This window comes from Sardina pilchardus, chromosome 21, assembly GCF_963854185.1.
Source record: "Sardina pilchardus chromosome 21, fSarPil1.1, whole genome shotgun sequence".
Taxonomy (NCBI): Eukaryota; Metazoa; Chordata; class Actinopteri; order Clupeiformes; family Clupeidae; genus Sardina; species Sardina pilchardus.
In genome coordinates, this window is record NC_085014.1 from 17,669,745 (window position 1) to 17,689,603 (window position 19,859).

General features: G+C 42.0%; 1 protein-coding gene across 1 annotated transcript; it reads right to left on the reverse strand.

Moving 5' to 3' along the window:
* Positions 1-547: 547 nt before the first annotated feature.
* On the reverse strand, positions 548-19,354 carry cenpu (centromere protein U). The gene is made up of 16 exons (XM_062524430.1): positions 19,264-19,354; positions 19,037-19,097; positions 18,774-18,864; positions 18,033-18,300; positions 17,570-17,732; positions 7,457-7,552; positions 6,670-6,761; positions 6,155-6,224; positions 5,573-5,695; positions 5,073-5,166; positions 4,300-4,399; positions 3,274-3,352; positions 3,124-3,171; positions 2,942-3,003; positions 2,512-2,668; positions 548-1,000 (listed from the first exon to the last, which is right to left on the reverse strand). The coding sequence occupies exons 2-16, from the start codon at positions 19,082-19,084 to the stop codon at positions 878-880; spliced, it is 1,614 nt and encodes a 537-aa protein (XP_062380414.1). The 5' UTR covers positions 19,085-19,097; positions 19,264-19,354; the 3' UTR covers positions 548-877.
* Positions 19,355-19,859: the final 505 nt, after the last annotated feature.

A 19,859-nucleotide genomic window follows, 5' to 3' on the forward strand; every position in this document is an offset into this window, starting at 1 on the left:
TCAGTTTGCTGTCCATATAGGTTTTCTTTTTAGTGTCAGCTGAAGCTTTAGACTGTCATAAATGGTCAGGCACTGCTACTGATGTACTTCATCATGGCACCACTTGACCTTACACACTGAAGTAACCCACATTTGACTTCAGTGACAGGATGAAACTATTAAAAGGTCTTGATGAAATTAATCTATTTAAGTCCATGTGTGCAGGATCAAGCAGAAGTGTGGGGTGTATGCTATTGCCTATGTACATTTTCCCAGTTCAGCAATCTGCTTCTACTACACTCTTAAAAATGAATGTGTTGAAAGCAACACATCTTTGTGTCCAGATAGGGACAGCACAGTTTGTGTTGGTTCCAACACATCGCTTTTATTATGTGTTACAAAACATGTCTTGAATATAACAATTTGTGTCATTCTCAGCACATCTCTGTGTCCAGATAGGGACAACACATTTGTTTTAAGAGTGTACTAAATGTGCATAATTTGTAAATCCTTTCACAATTAAGGTTAGTTTTATCAAATGTCATAATGCAGAATCACAAAAAAAAAAAAAAAAAAAATAGTGATGTGATGTATTAAAGGGTGACTAGTGAAATCTTTAAATATACAACTATGTTTATTATTGCCCTTCTTTTTAGGGGGTACATGCATTGAGCTACTGAGGAGTACAGATGTATATACAAGAGAGAGAATGTTCTCAAACAGGTGAGCATAAATAAACAACACACCATATCAACACACGATCATCGTTGATACTAAACAATATCACATCATATCAGCACCTGATACTATGCAACATAACTAGCATGGACACCTCGGATGCCTGTGGTACTGTATATTTGTGCAGTAGAAGCGATGGACTCTGGATTGCTCCAATATCTCACTTCTTGTCCACATTATCTAACACTTGCTGAAGCTTAGCATTGACGGTCTTTAGCTGGTGCTCAGCTCCCAGCATGCATCTGGTCTCCATGAGCAGAGCAGGCAAGCTGGTGGGGCCGTACTGGAACCAAAAGAGAAACAAGAAAGAGATAAGAGACATTTATTTGTGACATGCTTGTTGCCTGCTATTCTGTGTTTGACTATTTGTCTGAGTGTGGCTGGATTAAAACTATTAATATATAAACTTTATTACAGGCTCTAGGCCCAACAGTAAGACATACAACATCAAAAAGGAATAGAAACATATACAAACATACAGTTCATAGCCTCAAAAGGCACCCATACCAATGTTTCCAAAAATGTGATTCATATCTGACCGAGCTGAACCTGGGGCCTATAAGCAGCATTATAATACAATTTTGTGACCCATCCAGTCGGGACATGAACTTAAACATTAGGTTCCTCAAGAGAGCTTGTAGAGTCCTTAGCCCTGAGTCACAGAAGAGCTTACTAATGAAAGCAGGCCCTGTGTAGGCTGAGTGAACCCTGCCTGAACTTCCAGGGAATTTGAATTTCACCCGGCAGCTCAGGCTGGAAACCAGCAGATCTTTTTCCTCTGTTTACTGCCAGAACCTTTGGCTCCAATCAGAAACGGCCATACTCTAGTCCTGGCACGCTATTGGCCGGTGACGTGACGATAACGAAACTTAAGCAACGCGAAGTGCAGTAGAAACATAGCGCAGCCTCACCAGACTAATGTTCTATCTTAAAAGATTGAGCTTAGTATGGTGAAAACCAGACTATTTCCTGTGTGTACTGATTCTGTCTGGTCTGCTGTGTCATAGGTTGTCTGTTGAGTGTTTGTGTCTGAGCAGACGATGAGCAGGGTGCTGCGTCTCTGAGAATGCTCTGTGCTTTTTACATGCAGCGTTGTGTGTAGAGTGTCCTGTCCATGGATGGGAGGGTGGCACCAATGATTTTCTCTGTGTCTTTCTAACTCTGAAGGGCCGTCCTCTCTGCCTGGGTGATGTTCCCATAACAGACAGTGGTGCCATTCGTGAGAATGCTCTCTAGGAGTCATCTGTAGGCCTGTGTGAGGGGTAGGGCTGTGCATCGATTTAAAAAATGGTATCGCCATGTGGTATTGGTATTGGTATTATATCGCCACTTGCGCAATACATCGTATCTCCACTACCATCAAATATCTTTTTTTAATGACAGCATTATACTGCCCAGGTGGTACACAGCAAGTTGTGTTTCCAGCTCTTATTTTTGCATTTTTGCAAAAAGAATCTGCAATATACAGTATCGCAATATGCACCATATCGCAATAAACTGTGATGTATTGTGAATCATGTATTGTGACGCATATCATGGTTCCTTGCCAACACACAGCCCTAGTGAGGTTGATAAATTCAAAAACATTCAAATATATTTACTACAGTGGCAGAAAGCTTCAAATCTAAATTAAATAGATTCAAAATGTCTTCGACATGTGTTGTGTTGACGTGTGTGTACACGACGCGTCATGCTTCATATAAGATGAAGATGAAGCGGTATACCCAGGTCGTGCAACGTGCACCATTTCCACATGTGTCTTTCTTCAAATCATATGAACACAAGCTCTCTCACCGATGGGGTCTCTGTAGGGTGGGCCTCGCAGTAGCCCAGGTACTTGGTGTGGAGGTCAGTCAGGCCATTGAGGAGGGACATGCCCTTGGTGAGGTCCGTTAGCCTCTGATCCAGCTGCTGCCGCTCCTTCTCCAGGGCTCTCAGCTTGGCCTCACTCCTAATGGGGGAATGGATCTGATTTTACACAAGAGTAGATATGGGAGGGCAGCACTGGGGGGTATTCACAAAGGACGACTAGCACTTGGAATGATCACAAGGCGGTGCATCTCAGAATGTCTCTATATGGTTTTTGATGGGGATTTTAACTGCTACTGTGGGGAATCAGATGTGGATTACACAGGAAACTAGTTCTAAGAGTCATCATTCTGTTATGGTTCTCATAGGTCTCATAGATCCAGTTGAAATATTTATGTCTATTTAGGAAACTCACTGTATGAGTTCATTTTTGGCGTCGACCAACTTTGACCGCTTACTGTTAATGGCGATGTTCAGCTGCCAAAGGAGCGAAAAAGAACTGTTAAATGAAATATGGCATACCAAACCTCACGACAATACTGCTTGATAATCTAAAAAACATGCAGTTAAAAAGATGTATCTATTGCAATTTATTACCTTCATATTTTTCTTTTTTACAGTGGTTAGTTCTTTGGTTGCAGTGATCTGGAACACATGTACTTACATCATCAGCATCAGTGGAAAATCAAGTGCTGTATTCTAGAACCACAATAACCACTACAAATCAAAGTCCAAGGTCCAACCTACCGCCTCGGTCAACTGATTCACAAAAGACTCTGACATATGATCTATTGCCTTTTGAACAGCATTGGAATCCACTGTTTCCCTGCAAAGAAGAGTTGCACCTTATCCTGTTATCCCAGAAAAAAAGAAGCTATGGTACAGTATATCAAATCGTCACCTTACTAGATAGAATAGAAAAGAATAGAATAGAATATATACTTTTTTGATCCCGTGAGGGAAATTCAGTTCTCTGCATTTAACCCAATTTAACCGAATTAGTGAACACACAGCACACAGTGAACACACAGTGAGGTGAATCACACAACCCAGAGCAGTGAGCTGCCTGCCCAACCAGCAGTGCTCGGGGAGCAGTGAGGGGTTAGGTGCCTTGCTCAAGGGCACTTCAGCCGTGGTGGACTGGTCGGGGATCGAACCGGCAACCCTCCGGTTACAAGCCCGATGCGCTAACCAGTACACCACGGCTGTCCCCAAATAACGCTATTATACTCATCAAATGAGTATAGATAACGCTATTATACTCATCAAAGGATATTCATGGGTTTCATCAGGTCCCTTTCCACAGGTGTATAAAATCAAGCACCTTGATTATCAATGCAGACTGCATGGTGCTTGATTAATACACCTGTTGAAAGGGACCTGATGAAACCCATGAATAGAGTACCTCAACCAGCGGAGGAAAAATCCAGTTTCAGAAAGTAAAAGTCCCACATATCTGTGCCAACCATTAATTTAAACCAGCTGTTCCTAATTAGCACAACTCTTCAGCTACAGTAGGTAGAGAAGCTTATTGATGAGACCACCTGTGTGCTAAGTGCACAGGTAGAACCAATACATGATCGGACTTTTACTCTCAGAAGCTGGAGTTTTCCACCTCTGACCTCAACCCACAATTGAGGTGAGCGGGAGTTGTCAAAGCCACAAGTGTTTGATTATGCTTTGTTCGACCGTCAAACTGCACCGCTAACACTCATAGGTCCCATTATATTAGTTGCACCTTGACAAGGTCAAGTCCTCCTCGCTGCCACTTACTTGTACTCCTCAACAAAATCCTGAAAGGCCTCCAGCACCACCTCAAGGTCAATGGGGTTCCGCACTTTCTGTTTCCTCCTTTTCTCTCCAGCCCCAGTGTCTGAAACACAAATGTGGGAGTTCTAAAACACCAGACAAAGGAACAGTCCATAATTCTAGTTCTAGAATATATACGCTTTGTTAAATTCAACTAACGGCTCCTCACGGCCCTCTAGCAGTCCTTGCTCTGTATGTGGGAAAGAAAGTGGCCCACATCGAGCCATACGCTATTCCAGCCAATCAACGCATTGCTTGAGGAGCACAGAATGGATGGGTGTCATTTGATAGATAAGCAGTGGAGCTCAAATATCAACAATCTTTTGTGATAATCAAAGACTGAACCTTTAACAGCAAAAGCAAAATAAAAAAACAACTTCCAACAGATTTTGAGTGGGAACAGCAGGAAGAGAAAGCAAAAGAAAGCAAGGTCCTCCAGTGGAGCTGATAACTTGTGACCGCTGAAGCCTTGTTTGTCTGGGTGTTCTATTCAATTATAAAGAAACTATATTGACACCACTTTCAGACAGATCAGACACAATGAAGACTCCAAGTCTGTTCCAACAAGATGATGCAACTGGCCACTCCCAAAGAACTAGCACTGTAGTCAGCATATAGTCATCTTAAGCACCAACTAGACAGTCATCCACGGATGCTGGTGGACAGCAATACCTAAACAGCAGGTGGAAGGTGGACAGCAATGCCTAAACCATCCTTCCGCTCCATGTGACCCGTACCTGAGGAGCCAGATGAAGACTTCCTGCTTTGCTTCCTTCTGCTGCCGGAAGATGAGCGGGACTTCTTCTGTCCTCTTGCATTTTTCTTTGGTGGCTGTCAGGCACCGAAAGGTTTTATTTACAACACTGTCACAAATTACCCAAGAGATTATATCACTTAGTGCAGGAATAATATATGAAATGGAAAAAAGCATATTCAGACATCCCAAGGTTTCTACAATACTACAACAGAACATGACAAAAAAAATAATAAAAAAAAACAGCAACAAATGGACTGACCTAAGAGGAAGTAAAACCCATCCACATTTTTCCCACGCATTCATAATAAGTTCACTCACACCACAAAAAAAGAGAAAAAACATTTGGATACTGATACGCTCACTGATGAAATTGAGTATACTTCCTTTTAAGGAAGTAATAGCGTGTGAAAATAGGACAACAGCTAGGAACTTAAATCAACAGTCCTGCTTGATACAGTGTATCACTAGCTGTCCACTCACCATGCTTGAGTCTTCCTCCTCCTCCTCCTCCTCCTCCTCCTGAGAGCGCTGGACGGGTCGGCTCTTCTTCTTGCTGGGCGGGGCGTACTCACCGTCCTCATCCGAGACAATGTCACTGTCTGCCTACCATGATAAATAAATCTCATCCGTTTTTGCATGTCATGGCAGTCAGCCTTAATCTACTGATTTCATCATTACTAATCAGTATTTCCTTAGTTACTTAAAGGGTAAAAATAGCTAAAAATAACATTTGATGTTAACAACCTCACTCTTCTGAGGTCTCAAACAGCCATAGGAAGTTGCTGTTAGGGTAGGAACATTTGGTCCCCCTCCGAAATCAAAAAGGAAAACAGCTGCTATGCTACAGGAATTTGGAGACCTCTTTCTAGAGACTTCTGTCGGTGCATATTTATGTCCATAAATTGCAGCTTTTCCAACTTAGTATTATTATGATTTTTTTTTTTTTTTTTTCAGTATGTGGGCTTCCTTAGAACTTGATCCCATGACCTTTGCAGTTGGTAGCACTCACAGTGCCTGTTTAGCTACACATGTGAAGTGAAAGAAACGAAGACTGGGTCATACGTCTGGGGCTGCTGCTGATGCAGAAGTCCCTGGTTGCAGCTCGTTCTCCTCGGGGATATTCTGCAGGGGTCTGATTAAGAAGGGAACACATTCAGTCCAGCTAGGAAGAGGCACTCAGAAAACACACAAGAGGACCTTTTCCTTCATTTAGAAATGTTTCCAACATGAGGAGTAGGACATCATCACCCCAGTAATGAACAGTTACTTGGAAGGGTAGCGTAGTTAACGTATTGTATACCTAGGCTGTTCTTTTCTTTCGGAAGCGTAGACTTTCATGCATAGGAATACAGCATAAGATCATTTGTTGTCCTTTGAAGAGGTTGAGAGAGAGAGAGAGAGGACAGCCACTGTCCCAACTACAGGCTGTGCATTTTGTTAGCTAGCCCTTCCAAGCCACACTTCATACTGCACATAGCCCATCTACTGGCACACGATTACGGCAGCTTTCATTTAATGGTGAACTATCCCTACATAACTTTTGGAAACCTAACACATTAGTTTGAAAATAAACGTACACTCTGCCACTGGACTTTCGGTTCTTTTTCTGTGTGTCCGCTACAGATGACCCCCGAGACATCCTCTGCCCTCCAGACTTCTTTTTAGGCTGCTGTTGGGGAGAGAACAACCGAGACTTGTCACACTGCCAAACAATGGGGGGGAAGAATTAAATGATCAATGAAAGCAAATACCATACAAAAAAACAGGCACTCCACAAATCTGGGCATGTTCAGCCATACAAGTTAGTGCATTATACTCCTCCATGCATATTTACCACGTGTCGAAGATGTGCGTCATCGACACACGGTCACATACGTTGCGAGGCACACGACAAGCCTGTATGCCGCGTTGATGACACAAGGGGGCAGCCGTGGCCTACTGGTTAGGGCTTCAGGCTTGTAACCTGAGGGTTGCCGGTTCGATCTCCGACCAGTCCACGGCTGAAGTGCCCTTGAGCATTATTTTTAATTCTCACTACATGCCGTGTGCTTGGGACACAGATGCAGGACTATATTTGGCCCTGGGCGAACAGTCGCTGACAGATCTTTCTATCCTCTCTGATTTCTATCAAAAACATTTTGCATCTCACCAGGTAGCACTCTGCAGCAGTTTATGTCTTGATGAATTAAAAGTGTATATCTTTTCATCTGCAGAATGTGGTGTGCAAAAAAACAAAACAACAACAAAAAAAAGTTTCATAGATAAACACAGTCGAGAAACATTAATTACTGTGGCCCTTATTTTATCATACCCACATGGACAAAGTTCACAATGCCTATGACCTACGGTGCCAGAGCCACCCACCTCTCCCTCAGACCGCCGCCGGGCAGGTTGGGTCTTTCTTCTGATTGGTGGGGAATGATCGTCACCTGCATCAGTCGGGCCCTCACTGTCTGACTCCTGGAGGGGAAGGAGCTCATCTGTTCACGAATGCAACAATATCAACATGCCTCTATCAGGCCTGTATCAATCAATTACCAACATCGATCTATCCATTGGAAATTAAAAGAGGAAGGAAAAACTCAGACAGGACATAGGTCAGTGACAAACTGAACATACTGCCAAATCAGATTGGAGGAGATGAGAAATGTATGGCTTCATTTGAATATTGGCTTCATCTCGATCTCTCCATCTGTCATGAGTGCAGCCTGAGAGCTCTGATGATTATGGGGGGCCGTTTAGGCCGTAAATCATACTTCACATGTGCATATGTATATACTGGTACTGGCACTTGCATACATACATACTTAACGCACACATACATACATACCTGCAAGTATGTATGTATGTGCATGCCAGTATGTATGTATGCGCAAACAAAAGTATGTATGTATGTGTGTGTGCAAAAGTATGTATGTATGTGTGTGCAAAAGTATGTATGTATGTGTGTGCATAAGTATGATGTATCCGGAAGACACTGTACGAAACCGGAAGTACCGCAACGTGTCATACCATAGTCATACCACCAAAACAACCGCCAAAACCAGTAAACCGCTGCACTCACAGATAGTGAACCTTTACAACACACACAATGGCTAATAGAGAGGGACAGGCTGAAGCTGCTTCAATTGTGAGGGACATCTTATCACCGGAGGTCATTAACACAATTGTCGCAGCTGTGGACAGGACCAGGACAACACACAACCCTTTCCCTAACCGGGAGAGCGAAATGTCGGAGTTGTTCAGAGTTAGACCAGGAGCAATTCCAACAGGAGCAACTCCAGCACGCCAAGCACGCCAAGCTCGCCAGAATTTTGGCACATGGAGGGCCAGAAACCGTCAAAGGTATTGTATTTTAACATACCATTACCATACCATAACATGGATTATCATAATAAAATAAGTTTGGTAAACTAACAGTGAATTATCATGTGAGGTCTGTCTGGTTTCAGGGCTGCAGCTGCACGACTCATAACGTTGCCATTCTCCAGGGCTGAAATGCCATTTTTGTCATTTTTATTAAATTTGTGTAATCTAAATATGGTGTGCATTCTTCCGATTAGTTATTTGAGCGGGATAACCAAAGATTGTTTATAAACCGTCTCTGGGATAACTCAGTGATGACAGGCATTCGCTTAACTAGCTACTTGTAGCGAAGCTACTAGCTAGCTTATTCTCCGTTTAGGGTATGATAGCTAGCTATTAGACCTTGTTGACTTACAGAAGCTACATTTTCCAGAGCATGTGAGGAGCTTAGAGCGAAGGGGTTTACAAAATGATTTGAATGACTGTTCACGTTACTTGACAACACAACGGCGTGTAGTTTATTCATTCACCTTAAGGTTAAGTTAAGAAGTTCTTACTCAATGGCGCGCTCTGTGTAATTAAAGAGACAGTGTCCCTATAACACAGAACGAGACAATGCATTCATGTGTCAGATCATAGCATAGCTCACAGAACACACTGCAAGCAATAATGGGATACATGCCAATAAAACAGTATGGTGAATTAAGTCCATATAGAGTCCACTAGCTCTCTACAAAAGCAATGTCTGCCTCTTGCTATGATATGCCTGAAGCTACTGTAGTGACAACCATGCAACCTTGTTTTCGCCAGTTGTATGCCTCTGCAACATACAATAGCAAAAACACATTTCGTCATTTGGAGGAATAAATGTAAACAAAGGTAAGTTACAGAATGATGTTGTGTGCATAGATTTCACTAGCAACAGTCAGGCAACCCTTGGGCTATATTACGGAAGCACTGACGTTATCTGACATAATTATTATGCCATCTCTCACCGGTGGAGATCCGGCGCACATATAAATATGCCACTATGAACCTACATACCATACAACATCGACCGCAGTCTTGATTAGGCTACACGCGACGTTGTGTTTCACGATTGGTCAACACCAGATCAACACCGAGAACGCGCACAAATCTGAACTGAAAGTCCAGTTACAAATAATCACATACCAGTCATCCTATGATCAATTAACGTACATCCCGTATTAAGGCTTAGTGTAGCTTCGCCATGTCTAGATAGGCTAACTTACAATATGTGACCAGTCCCTTTGGTTTTTGTGCTCACATCAACGACCATACACTAAGCTTTACAGTGATCGACACACAAACTATTGCTAAGATAACGCATCCAAAGTTGATATGGTTCTCCATATCCCAGAAGAGGAGAAATCACCTTTTTAAGCGGCATGGACAATGGGAACGACTGCTAATGTGTTGAATCTTCACCTGTTTTATCAGTCATACGCGTGGCCTATGTTTTTCCGTGAAATTAGTTCACGATATGAAACAGTAGAATGTAGAATTATGCGAAAACGTTTATTTTCTCAAAATAACATAGCCTAGTGCGCAAAGCGACTGATCTCGCTTTGCAGGGTCCCGCATCTAGATAAGACGATTTACACGATTTGAGCTATAACACATAATCAGCTCCCGATCAGGTTTGGTTGGCAGCATAACAGGGTGATACAGCGGCGCTAAAACAGGGATATGGTAGGCCTACATGTCACAGCTACCCTGGCTTAGAGAGCGCAACATACCTTGCTAACCCACTAATCGAGGTTGGTAGTAGCCGATCCAACTTCATAACAAAAATAAACCTGTAACCTAAGTATGTACCCTATGCTTGTGACAAGTAAACATCCTTGTAACTTACCCTTAGAAGTTCACGTAATGGGTCTTCTGTCCAGCAAAAGCCACTGACGCATCCATGCTACATCCAATTTCAGACATTGCGAAACCATTGCTAACACCACATGCTGTAGGCTAATTGACATCTGAAGACAGGTGAAAAAGTTATCCATTGTCTTCAACTTCGAAGAAAACTCCTCCAGGGTCCTCAAGCTCCACTTTTCCTAATAGTGTATCTCAGCTTTGATTTTAAACATTGGGCTAATATCTAATTCCAATACAATCAAAAAATAATCCACAAGCACACCGGTGACGGTTCATCTTTGAGCACACCATGCATAAACCAAAGCCATCGATAAACATTCCAGCACGTTATGAATGACAGGAAGTAATTGTAAGATCATTAGACGTAGTCAATGTCTATGGTAATGATTGTAAAATGATTGGACGAACACATTTCCCAGCATGCTATGGTCCACTGTAACATTTGAAACAAATCGAACAAAATAGCCAAATTAAAAAACTATTTTCAGATATAATGTGTTTTGTTTGACTATACACGCTCATTTATGAGTCATCAAAATGAAAATGAAAAGAACATCATTAAGTTAATTAAGCTTGTACAAATTGGCTGATCCAGTCGAGGAGACACCGTGATGGTAACGTAGACTAATAGTAGTCTACCTGCAATAAATAACATTCAGGGCAACAAATTTTTGGAACAAGACTTGACCTACTCTAACCAATGTTTCATTGTGTACATTAACCTTACCAGAAAAACTTATACAAGACATTATGTCATCTTATTCCTTAAAATAAAAGTTTCGATCTGTTTGGATAATCTTACTTTTATTCTGTTTTTCAGACCACAGATGCCATACCACCAGACCTTCTACAAGGACATCATATTGTTACAGAGCCCATCAGCCAACAAAGTGGTAAAACACAGGCAAAAGCAGCAGCTGTATGAGGCAGGCCACATACTGAACGCATTTGAATGTCAGAAGTCTTGGGACGCTGGCAGCGTGCTCTACAACATCCGAGAGGCCTTTAAAGGCAAAATACCAGCAGATGCAAGGTAAGCTTGTGCGCCGTTATTGTATAGCCTATCTTACAGAGCAGTCAGGCGACTGGAGACATAATTGGTCAGCAAAGGAAGAGATACAAACCCATGGCCCTAGTTATGTAGGAGGAATAAGATGGTGACCTTATACCTTTATATATCAAGTAAAGAGAGTATTAACCCTGTTTATAACAATCAAGCAGCACAGTCATGGTGTTCACCACCTGTATGAACATAGCTGAAAGAACACATGTTCAATATGTCCCTTTTCTCCCACAGTGTGGAAATACTGATGAGCTGTGGCGACAACTTAGTCTTGCCATCATTATCAGATGGCAAACAGTTGGATGCAAGCATGATCCACAAAATTTTTAGACAGAAACCTCTTTATTTGAGACCCTCAATATCACTCAGAGTAAGCACGTCTGTGTTTCTATGTTATGATCTTATTGTTAATGTATTCACAACTGTGACAATTCAGATAAATAGAATATATTTTCATTTATACTCTACTTTATTCTTCTTTTAAGGATGACAATGACTCAGAAGACAGCTGCTCTGCTGTAGACAGCTGCTCTGCTGTAGACAGCATTGAGCCTGTAGAGGTAGAAATAGAGCCTATAGAGCCAGTCAGTCCTTCCACCAATACCACTTCAACCACCTATGCCCCGCCGTCTTCAAGCATGCAAGACATCGATTACACGTCATACATAGCGATATTGTCCAGTGGGACAGACAGTGAGGATGAGGATCTTGCTGCTGCAATTCTGGACAGCTTGGAGGACCAAGTGTGGGTGTCTAAAAACTTGATAATGACAATATTTTGTAATAGGGATGGTACAATTGGGTCATAATACAATATCGCTGTTCTTGGCATTAGAATTGCTCCTTTTCTTTTCAGAGAAGGCAATTCATCTGAAGGTGCAGGCTTCAACACAGAAAAGATCCCCATTCAAGAAATCCTCGCAAAGATGGCTGAAACCATCCTGACCACTAACACATGCCGGTTCAACATCAACCGTGCCTCTGTGTTAGAGGGAGCTGTGCGAGGGTTTCAGAGGAAGACATACAACCCCTATCACCGGATGATTGTAAAATTTTCTGATGATAGGGGCATGACCGAAGAGGCTGTTGACCTTGGTGGGCCAAGGAGAGAGTTTTTGCGGCTGGTTTTGCAAGCTCTTCAACATTCAGAGCTATTTGAAGGAAGCGAGGGGAAGTTGAACCTGGCACTAGACGCCACAGGTACATTTTTTAAAAACATAAATCCACTTATGTACCACTTATGTACACTAACTTTGCATCCACCCTTATGTTATTTTGTTTTGTTATTTTTTCCAGCTCTTAGGGAAGACAAATATTACATTGCTGGAAGGGCTATAGCCATAAGCTTAGTCCATGGTGGACCTCCACCAAATTTCCTTTCGAACACGTTATTCAACTGTGTTGTCAAGGGCCCACATAGGTGCAAACCTGTGCTGGAGGACGTTGCAGATTTTGAGTTGCGTGAGAAACTGAAAAGGGTTAGTTTGCACTATAATGTCTCCATATATTTTTGTAATTTCACTTATTAAGTTTGGCACCAACATATCAGCATCGTCACACTTGTAAATGAGTGTATGTTGTGTATAAGTAAGTAAGTAGGGCCATCTCTAGGCTTTTGCCCCGAAATCACACTGTTACAACTCTAGAGGCCAAAGCAATATGGTGCATACAATTGATTTTGAATGTTGGGGGGAGGTGGGGAGGGGGAGGTGTACCGTGGAAGGCACACTGTTCCATAACTAACCAAGTCTTTCAGGTTTCAGAGTCTGAAACAGTTGAAGACTTGAAAAATGCAACAGAACCCCTGCAGGACTACCTTCTCAATGCAGGTTGCTTGAGACATATAACAAGCATCTCGCAAAAGGAACAGTTGGTGGAGGATGCTCTACTTTTTCAGACTGTAAATAGAGTCCTTGCACCATTTGAAAGGTTTGTTGTGGCTATAGGGGAAATGTGCAAGCACTCACTTTACTCTGTCTTCCTGTGTGGTGATAGTAATGCTTATGTTGAATGATCTTGGTGAAAAAAACATAATCTTTGTATGGTTCTGGTTTTCAGATTCCGAGAAGGACTGAAGACTTTGGGGATTCTTTCAAAAATACAGGAGCATCCCGAAGCATTCCATCCTGTCCTGTGCTACCAACCACTTCAGCTAACAGCAGACAAGTTGGATGACTTGTTCAAAATCCAGTGGTCAGCAGATGGAAGCAACAGGCGAAATGTTGAACGCCAAATTGTGTCCTTTTGGAGAGATTTCTTGCAAGATACTGAAGGTAAACACGTATTCACTATATATTCTGCATCTGAAGCTATCAAGAACAATATAAATAGTCTGGAGCTAATTTCACCTGACTCACCATTTGGGAGATTTTAAAATACCGGCAATATATTACATATGCCACACGTTTTGACAGAGTTCTTGATAAGTGCTACTGTATATGGTTCTATTCCAGGGGCTTCATGTCCCAGGATGCTGCCATCCCGACAAATTTTAGTAGGCAATTATTATTATAAAAAAAATAACAATTAATCTATCCGGTCCAATTTGCTAACATATAATAGGCCTATCTAGTAGCCTATAGTAAAAAAAAAGTTCGGTGGTAGCCTATAATGTGGAGGCTGGCCTCAGATTTCAAACCGAAAGCAATCTCCGATGTTGCGGGCAGACCTGTCGTAAATCTTTTAAAAAAATAAGAAGCGCTTCAATGGAGCTCTAGAAGCCAAAGTTGGGACTTTTTCGTTAGAAAACAATTCGATTTGAATTATGGACTGCCTTTGAATGAAGTTTGATCGGACTTTAAGTTGACAGAAGAAAGTTTCAAGGGGCTACCTGTTAACGCACGTTTGCGAAGTCCTAAGAACGGTGAATTATTACTATAAAAAGGATACCTTGATACCTCACGTCACGAAGCCTATTGTTTGCGTGTTCTTACTTGTCCTTTTTCACCTAGGGCTATAATTATTAGAGGCGATGCATCTCTATTGAAATTCATAGGCCTCTTCTCATTATTATTAGCCTATTCTTGCCTGCTTAATTCAACTCGTTCATCGTCTTTTCTATTCTTATGTGAGCAAGCGTTTCATTTGTCAAGTCTTTTTAATGTTTGTAATAATTAGTCTTTGTGTTATCTTATGCATGTGTTTCTAGAGGAGGGACCCAAGAAGTTAGGAGACATCCTGATTTTCGCCACCGGAAGCAATGACGTGCCTCCAATTGGATTTTCACCCAGTCCTTCAGTGGAATTCCTGCATGAGGGCAATGGGCCGTTCCCGATGGCAAATACTTGCGTAAACTGTTTACGGTTGCCAATACACAACACGTACACAGACTTCAAAACAAACATGGAGTTTGCACTTAGAAACACACAGGGGTTTGGCATGGAATAAGTGGCGAAATGTTGTCCCAAATCAGATAATGTTCTCAACTTATTTCGGTAATTTGTAGGCCTATGATGGATCTAAGCTTTCTTTTTTGCTCTCGATTTGATGCAAATTGCGACACATACTCTGTTTACTATGCTAAATGTTTATTAACTTTTTACACTGATTCTCTTCTCTTCACTGATACACTGAATTATTTTCAAGATGGAGTGCAAAATAGTCCCTGCATGTCTTGTTTTATATATTATGCATTGTTTTATATATTTAATTGTATTGTGGAAAGACAAAAGGCTTAGTTTCAGCTGCATCAGTTTTAGCTTATCTTTTCGTAGCTTTTGCCTTCAGTCCTGAATATTCTTGACTTGTGTTGTATTTTGTGTTTGGGTCTGACCTTGGATACACCTGACGACCTGACAGTGCACAATAATTCAGTTCATGAATTAAACATAGTCCTATAACATAAAACAAACGAAAGTGTCTTAAGTGCTCTCTAGCCTATATGTTGCTTATTTTGATGATTCAATAGCAGTAAAGGTGCAGTCACAACCATAAACAAGTGCAGCACAATCGCTGATTTTAATGCATGACAGGTTTGTAAGTCCAAACCTGACTTAAAAAAAATAAATAATCACAAAGCACTTAAGTTATAACGTTGCCTATTTTAGGCATTTCATGAACCCACGAAATGTGATAAGCCATACTGTATTTTCTGGAATTCGAACATCCTTTTCATTGGCAAATTTCAACAATTGAATTCATCAACAACTAAGATGTGCTGACTCTATTTACATAATTTACAAGACCCAAAAACAAGTCAATCCCATCGTTTCCATCATCCATCAACGGATCAATTGACTGGATAGCTTGCAATGTGGTGTCATTTAAAGTGAAAACATTTTCAGGCACAACAATGTTATTATTTGTCTGCAGTTCAGGCAGAGGTCCATCATCATCGACTCCAAATACGTCTTCGACTTCAAATACGCTTTGTACAGCTATATTAACTCCAGTGTGCCCAACAATACCCCTGTGCCACAACTGCAACGGACTGCAACCTCCTTGGGTAGATAACCCATGGTTGTTCCACTGGTTTCGGAACTCGGTGACCGATCTCTGAACACGGGGTAAATAGATGTAATGCAGGCAAAACAGATGAAGTTCACACAGGGAGTTGAGGATTCCTTCATCCTCCATAAAGCCGAACAAATCGCGGTAGTAGGTCGAAACTACTCGATTTAGCTCAGCCCACAACCTTTCTATCCGCTGGTTATGAACACTGCGACCAGTGATCATACTCCTTCTGTTCAGTCCTCTATGGTCAAGCATAAATCTGGCAACATGAACATTTTCCGTGCCATGGTCGCTCCTCACTCTGGATGGCAAGCCATACTGTTGGACCCCTTGCTGGAAAAGGCCCACTACACTGGATGCTCTGTTGTTGTTGAGGCATTCCAGGTAAATTATCGTACGACTATAGCCATCAATGCATCCATGGAACACCATTCTCCATCTCACAAGTTTGTGATTTCCATCAATATGCCTAGCAAGTAAATAGAGCGAGTATTATTTAACCATGAACAACACAACGAGTAAAACGAGTAAATGCAGGGAGTAACAAATCAATGGCAATGCCATTTTATGTGGCTCTTATTAGGCCTATCCTTTAACTCACCATAGTTCATTCGGTGTCTCCACGCTATACACCCGCCTGCGAATAGTGTGAGTAAGCCTCAAACTCCGATTGATGGGATCGATTGACTGAAGAGCCAGTCGTACCCGCCAGCGCTGGACACGTAGATTTCGAGCTCTCAAACTGCCGCAGATGTAACTTTCACCGGCGTTTGGCGTATTCCCCAAAATTTCCTGAATAACTGCTGCCAGCTGATCGTTAGACAGTGCGGTGAAGCTTAAAGGTCGGATGCGTAGACGTTGCCTGTGCCTAAACAGAGATCTGCGACCGATCCCAAGGAAATTTGCCGTCCCTTGCCAGTTCAATCCCAGATTCAAGCAGTGTTGTATTTGTGCCGAGGTGATATCATACCGTGGACGACCTCGAAGGCGGTTATGGCACCTCGGCGGTACTGGGCAGAGGTGCGTCTCATGTTCTTGTGCGGTAGGCCTATAAAACTCTGTTAGTATATTCCGCAGACATGTATAAAGAGACTCTAAAAGCTCTCTCGGCCTACGCTCACGTCCATCTTCAGACAAGCCAGTAGCAGACAACACTGAAACAAGGTCTCGAGTGTAAGCGTCAAGCAATCTAAAACTGCTCTCTCTATCCGCAACATTTTGAGTGTTCTCGATACATCTCAGTACATTTTGAAAAAAATTAATAACAGAATCTCGGTTACCATTCACTTCGACTTGTAAGATGGTGAAAATAATTACTACGCCTACCACACACGTAACCTTCATGTTTGCAGTCGTTATATAAACGTTATAGCCTATTCCGGTAATGGCCTAATAGGCTACAGTGCCTTCCGGATACATCATACTTTTGCGCACATAATACATACTTATGCACACACATACATACATACTTTGCGGTACCTCCGGTTTCGTACAGTGTCTTCCGGATACATCATACTTATGCACACACATACATACATACTTATGCACACACATACATACATACTTTTGCACACACACATACATACATACTTTTGTTTGCGCATACATACATACTAGCATGCACATACATACATACTTGAAAGTATGTATGTATGTGTGCGTTAAGTATGTATGTATGCAAGTGCCAGTACCAGTATATACATATGCACATGTGAAGTATGATTTACGGCCTAAACGGCCCCCCATAGATGATACAGTACCTGTGATGAGTCTCCCCCTGTAGTAGACGTGGCCTGGGAAGCGGATGCTGATGCTGATGCCACTGTGCCACTACCCTGGAAAGCTGATGCTGAGGTTTCTGGTGTACCCTGGGTAACTGATGCTGACGTCTCTTGTGTCTCCTCGGAGATCTTCCGCAGTGGCCTGGCAACAGAGGAAGGCCATTTTAAGCCTGTGAGGGGAATTGCTCAAACACTCAGCTTGTGTGCCACAACGGTCTGCACTGCAGCATCCATACCACATTCAGGCCCATAGAAGCCTGCGGTAACGCAACTACCGGTACACGGACATGGTTTGATCTACATCTACATAATGGACAAGTGTTGCGAATTAGCACCTGTGCTAAAACACTCAAATCAATGCATCTGGTTTGTCCAATGTAATTGCTATGTCCATACCAAATAAACATTAATAATAATACATAGTGCTGGCAGAAAAACCTACATGGCTTTGGGTTTGGGCAGCACTCTTTCCATCAAGGGAGGCACAGACGGAGTTTTGAAGGTAGAGCTTGTATTCTGTGAGCCTTTCTCCTTGTCCTTGCCCTGTTTGGCAGCGCTCGACCTTTTGTACGTTCCCAAGATGCGGCGTGGTGTCTCTGTTCTTTCCGCCACAGACTGCGTCCCCTCTTTTCTAGCTGGCGTTGCCTTCTGATGTGTTTGTACTGGGCTGAAGTCATCCTCCATCGCAGTGCTGTGAAATATGTTGTTACCTGCAAAATATGGAAGGAATGTAATGTCCGCAACACTGATAAATTGCTCCCGGTTTAATGAAAGAATGCAACGTTTCGACCCTACTGGGTCTTCATCAGGCAAATGGTGAACCTGCAAATACCTGCAAAATAAACAGCTGATGATGACTTGTGGGAAATCAAATGTAAATGCAGCTGAATAAAAAAGTATGTGTGCATAATGCTGCTCCAAGGCACCAGCTCACACATAAGCCTATCCAGTATGCGGATACAATGTATAGCTTCACAACATTGAAAGTTGCTTTGTTAAAGAAGTTAAAAGAAAAGCCAAAGGATAGCGTATGAGGCTTGTTTGTTTCTAATTTTAAGAGTCAGTGCTGCTGTCTATGCACATAAGAGACCATGGTCATGGAGAGTGACTTTACAATGAGAGCAAAGAGCAGGCAACAACATTTACAAACGGTCACCTCCAGCAAACCTAATACTAACTTTACCGTCACTATTAAACTGGTCATCTTGGAAAATGCTGTCCTTCTCAATTGAAGACAGGTCAGGGGATCCTTCTGCCATATGTTCCGTTTGGTCCTAATATGAGGCGATAACGGAGACATAACGTTATAAACAGTAACGTTAAGTTGGGGTGAATTACAAAACCAAAAAGAATCGCCACGAAATATGTCTTGTTACATTTATCTAGATCCAGATGACATGAGGTAGGCTGATGTTGGGATATACGGTGCATCTAACCTAAACGTACCTTCCAGTCGTCTTTGACACTTCGCAATGTTTTGGTCATTCGACTCATCGTCGGAGATGTGCTGAGAACGAAAAAAGCGAATAAGTGCTAGACGTGTTGACTTACATTTCCATCCAGCAGAACAAGCTGTAATGTCTTCGTTATATGCTTACGTTGCATTTGAGAAACGTGTAAAAGTATTTTAAGGTCTCGAAATGAAATATATAAGATTGCTACTAGCTACATACCGAGCGAGCTTACTAGGACGTCGTCAACATGAAACTCCCGCGGAAAAATTCAGACGATAGTGTGGAATCGACGAACCAACGACAGGGTTACAGTGTCCAGAAGATATCTTACTGACATACTTAAAATACTGGTGATTCAATATTTCATATCGTATCTGATTTCTACTATCTTTGTATTTCACATAACATACTGAGTGGCGTCTGATAAATCTCAATTGTAGTCCTTGTTATTTAATGATTTTGATATGTGTCCCAGCCAGAAATAAAATGGTTTACTCCATGACGTTGAAAAAGAAGCATTCCATGTCTCCTCTACAAGAGGCTTACTGCCACCTACTGGATTGGATGGTTTGACCCCTGGTTGGCTGTCAAATTGGTTTCTGTTTATCACAGAGTAGACAGTAAGGGGTTTTATCCCCCCAAAGGTGAAATTGAGTAGGAGATAATAGCTGAATAATAGATAATAGCTCAATAATATATCCAGGTGCCTATATAGCCTTATAAGTTGAGGCTTAAAATCTATTCAAAAACGACTCATTACATGCCATGCCCTCTGTGCAACAGAACATGAACCACTGATGTGAGTTGTCTTTAGG

Excerpts from the sequence above, each read along its gene's own strand:
- cenpu (XM_062524430.1), bottom strand. The coding sequence starts at position 19,084 with ATGAGTCGAATGACCAAAACATTGCGAAGTGTCAAAGACGACTGGAAG. Across the intron at positions 18,301-18,773 it reads TGACCAGTTTAATAGTGACG|GTAACAACATATTTCACAGC; the intron begins GTAAAGTTAGTA and ends CATATTTTGCAG. Across the intron at positions 6,762-7,456 it reads GGCGGCGGTCTGAGGGAGAG|CAGCCTAAAAAGAAGTCTGG; the intron begins GTGGGTGGCTCT and ends TCTCCCCAACAG.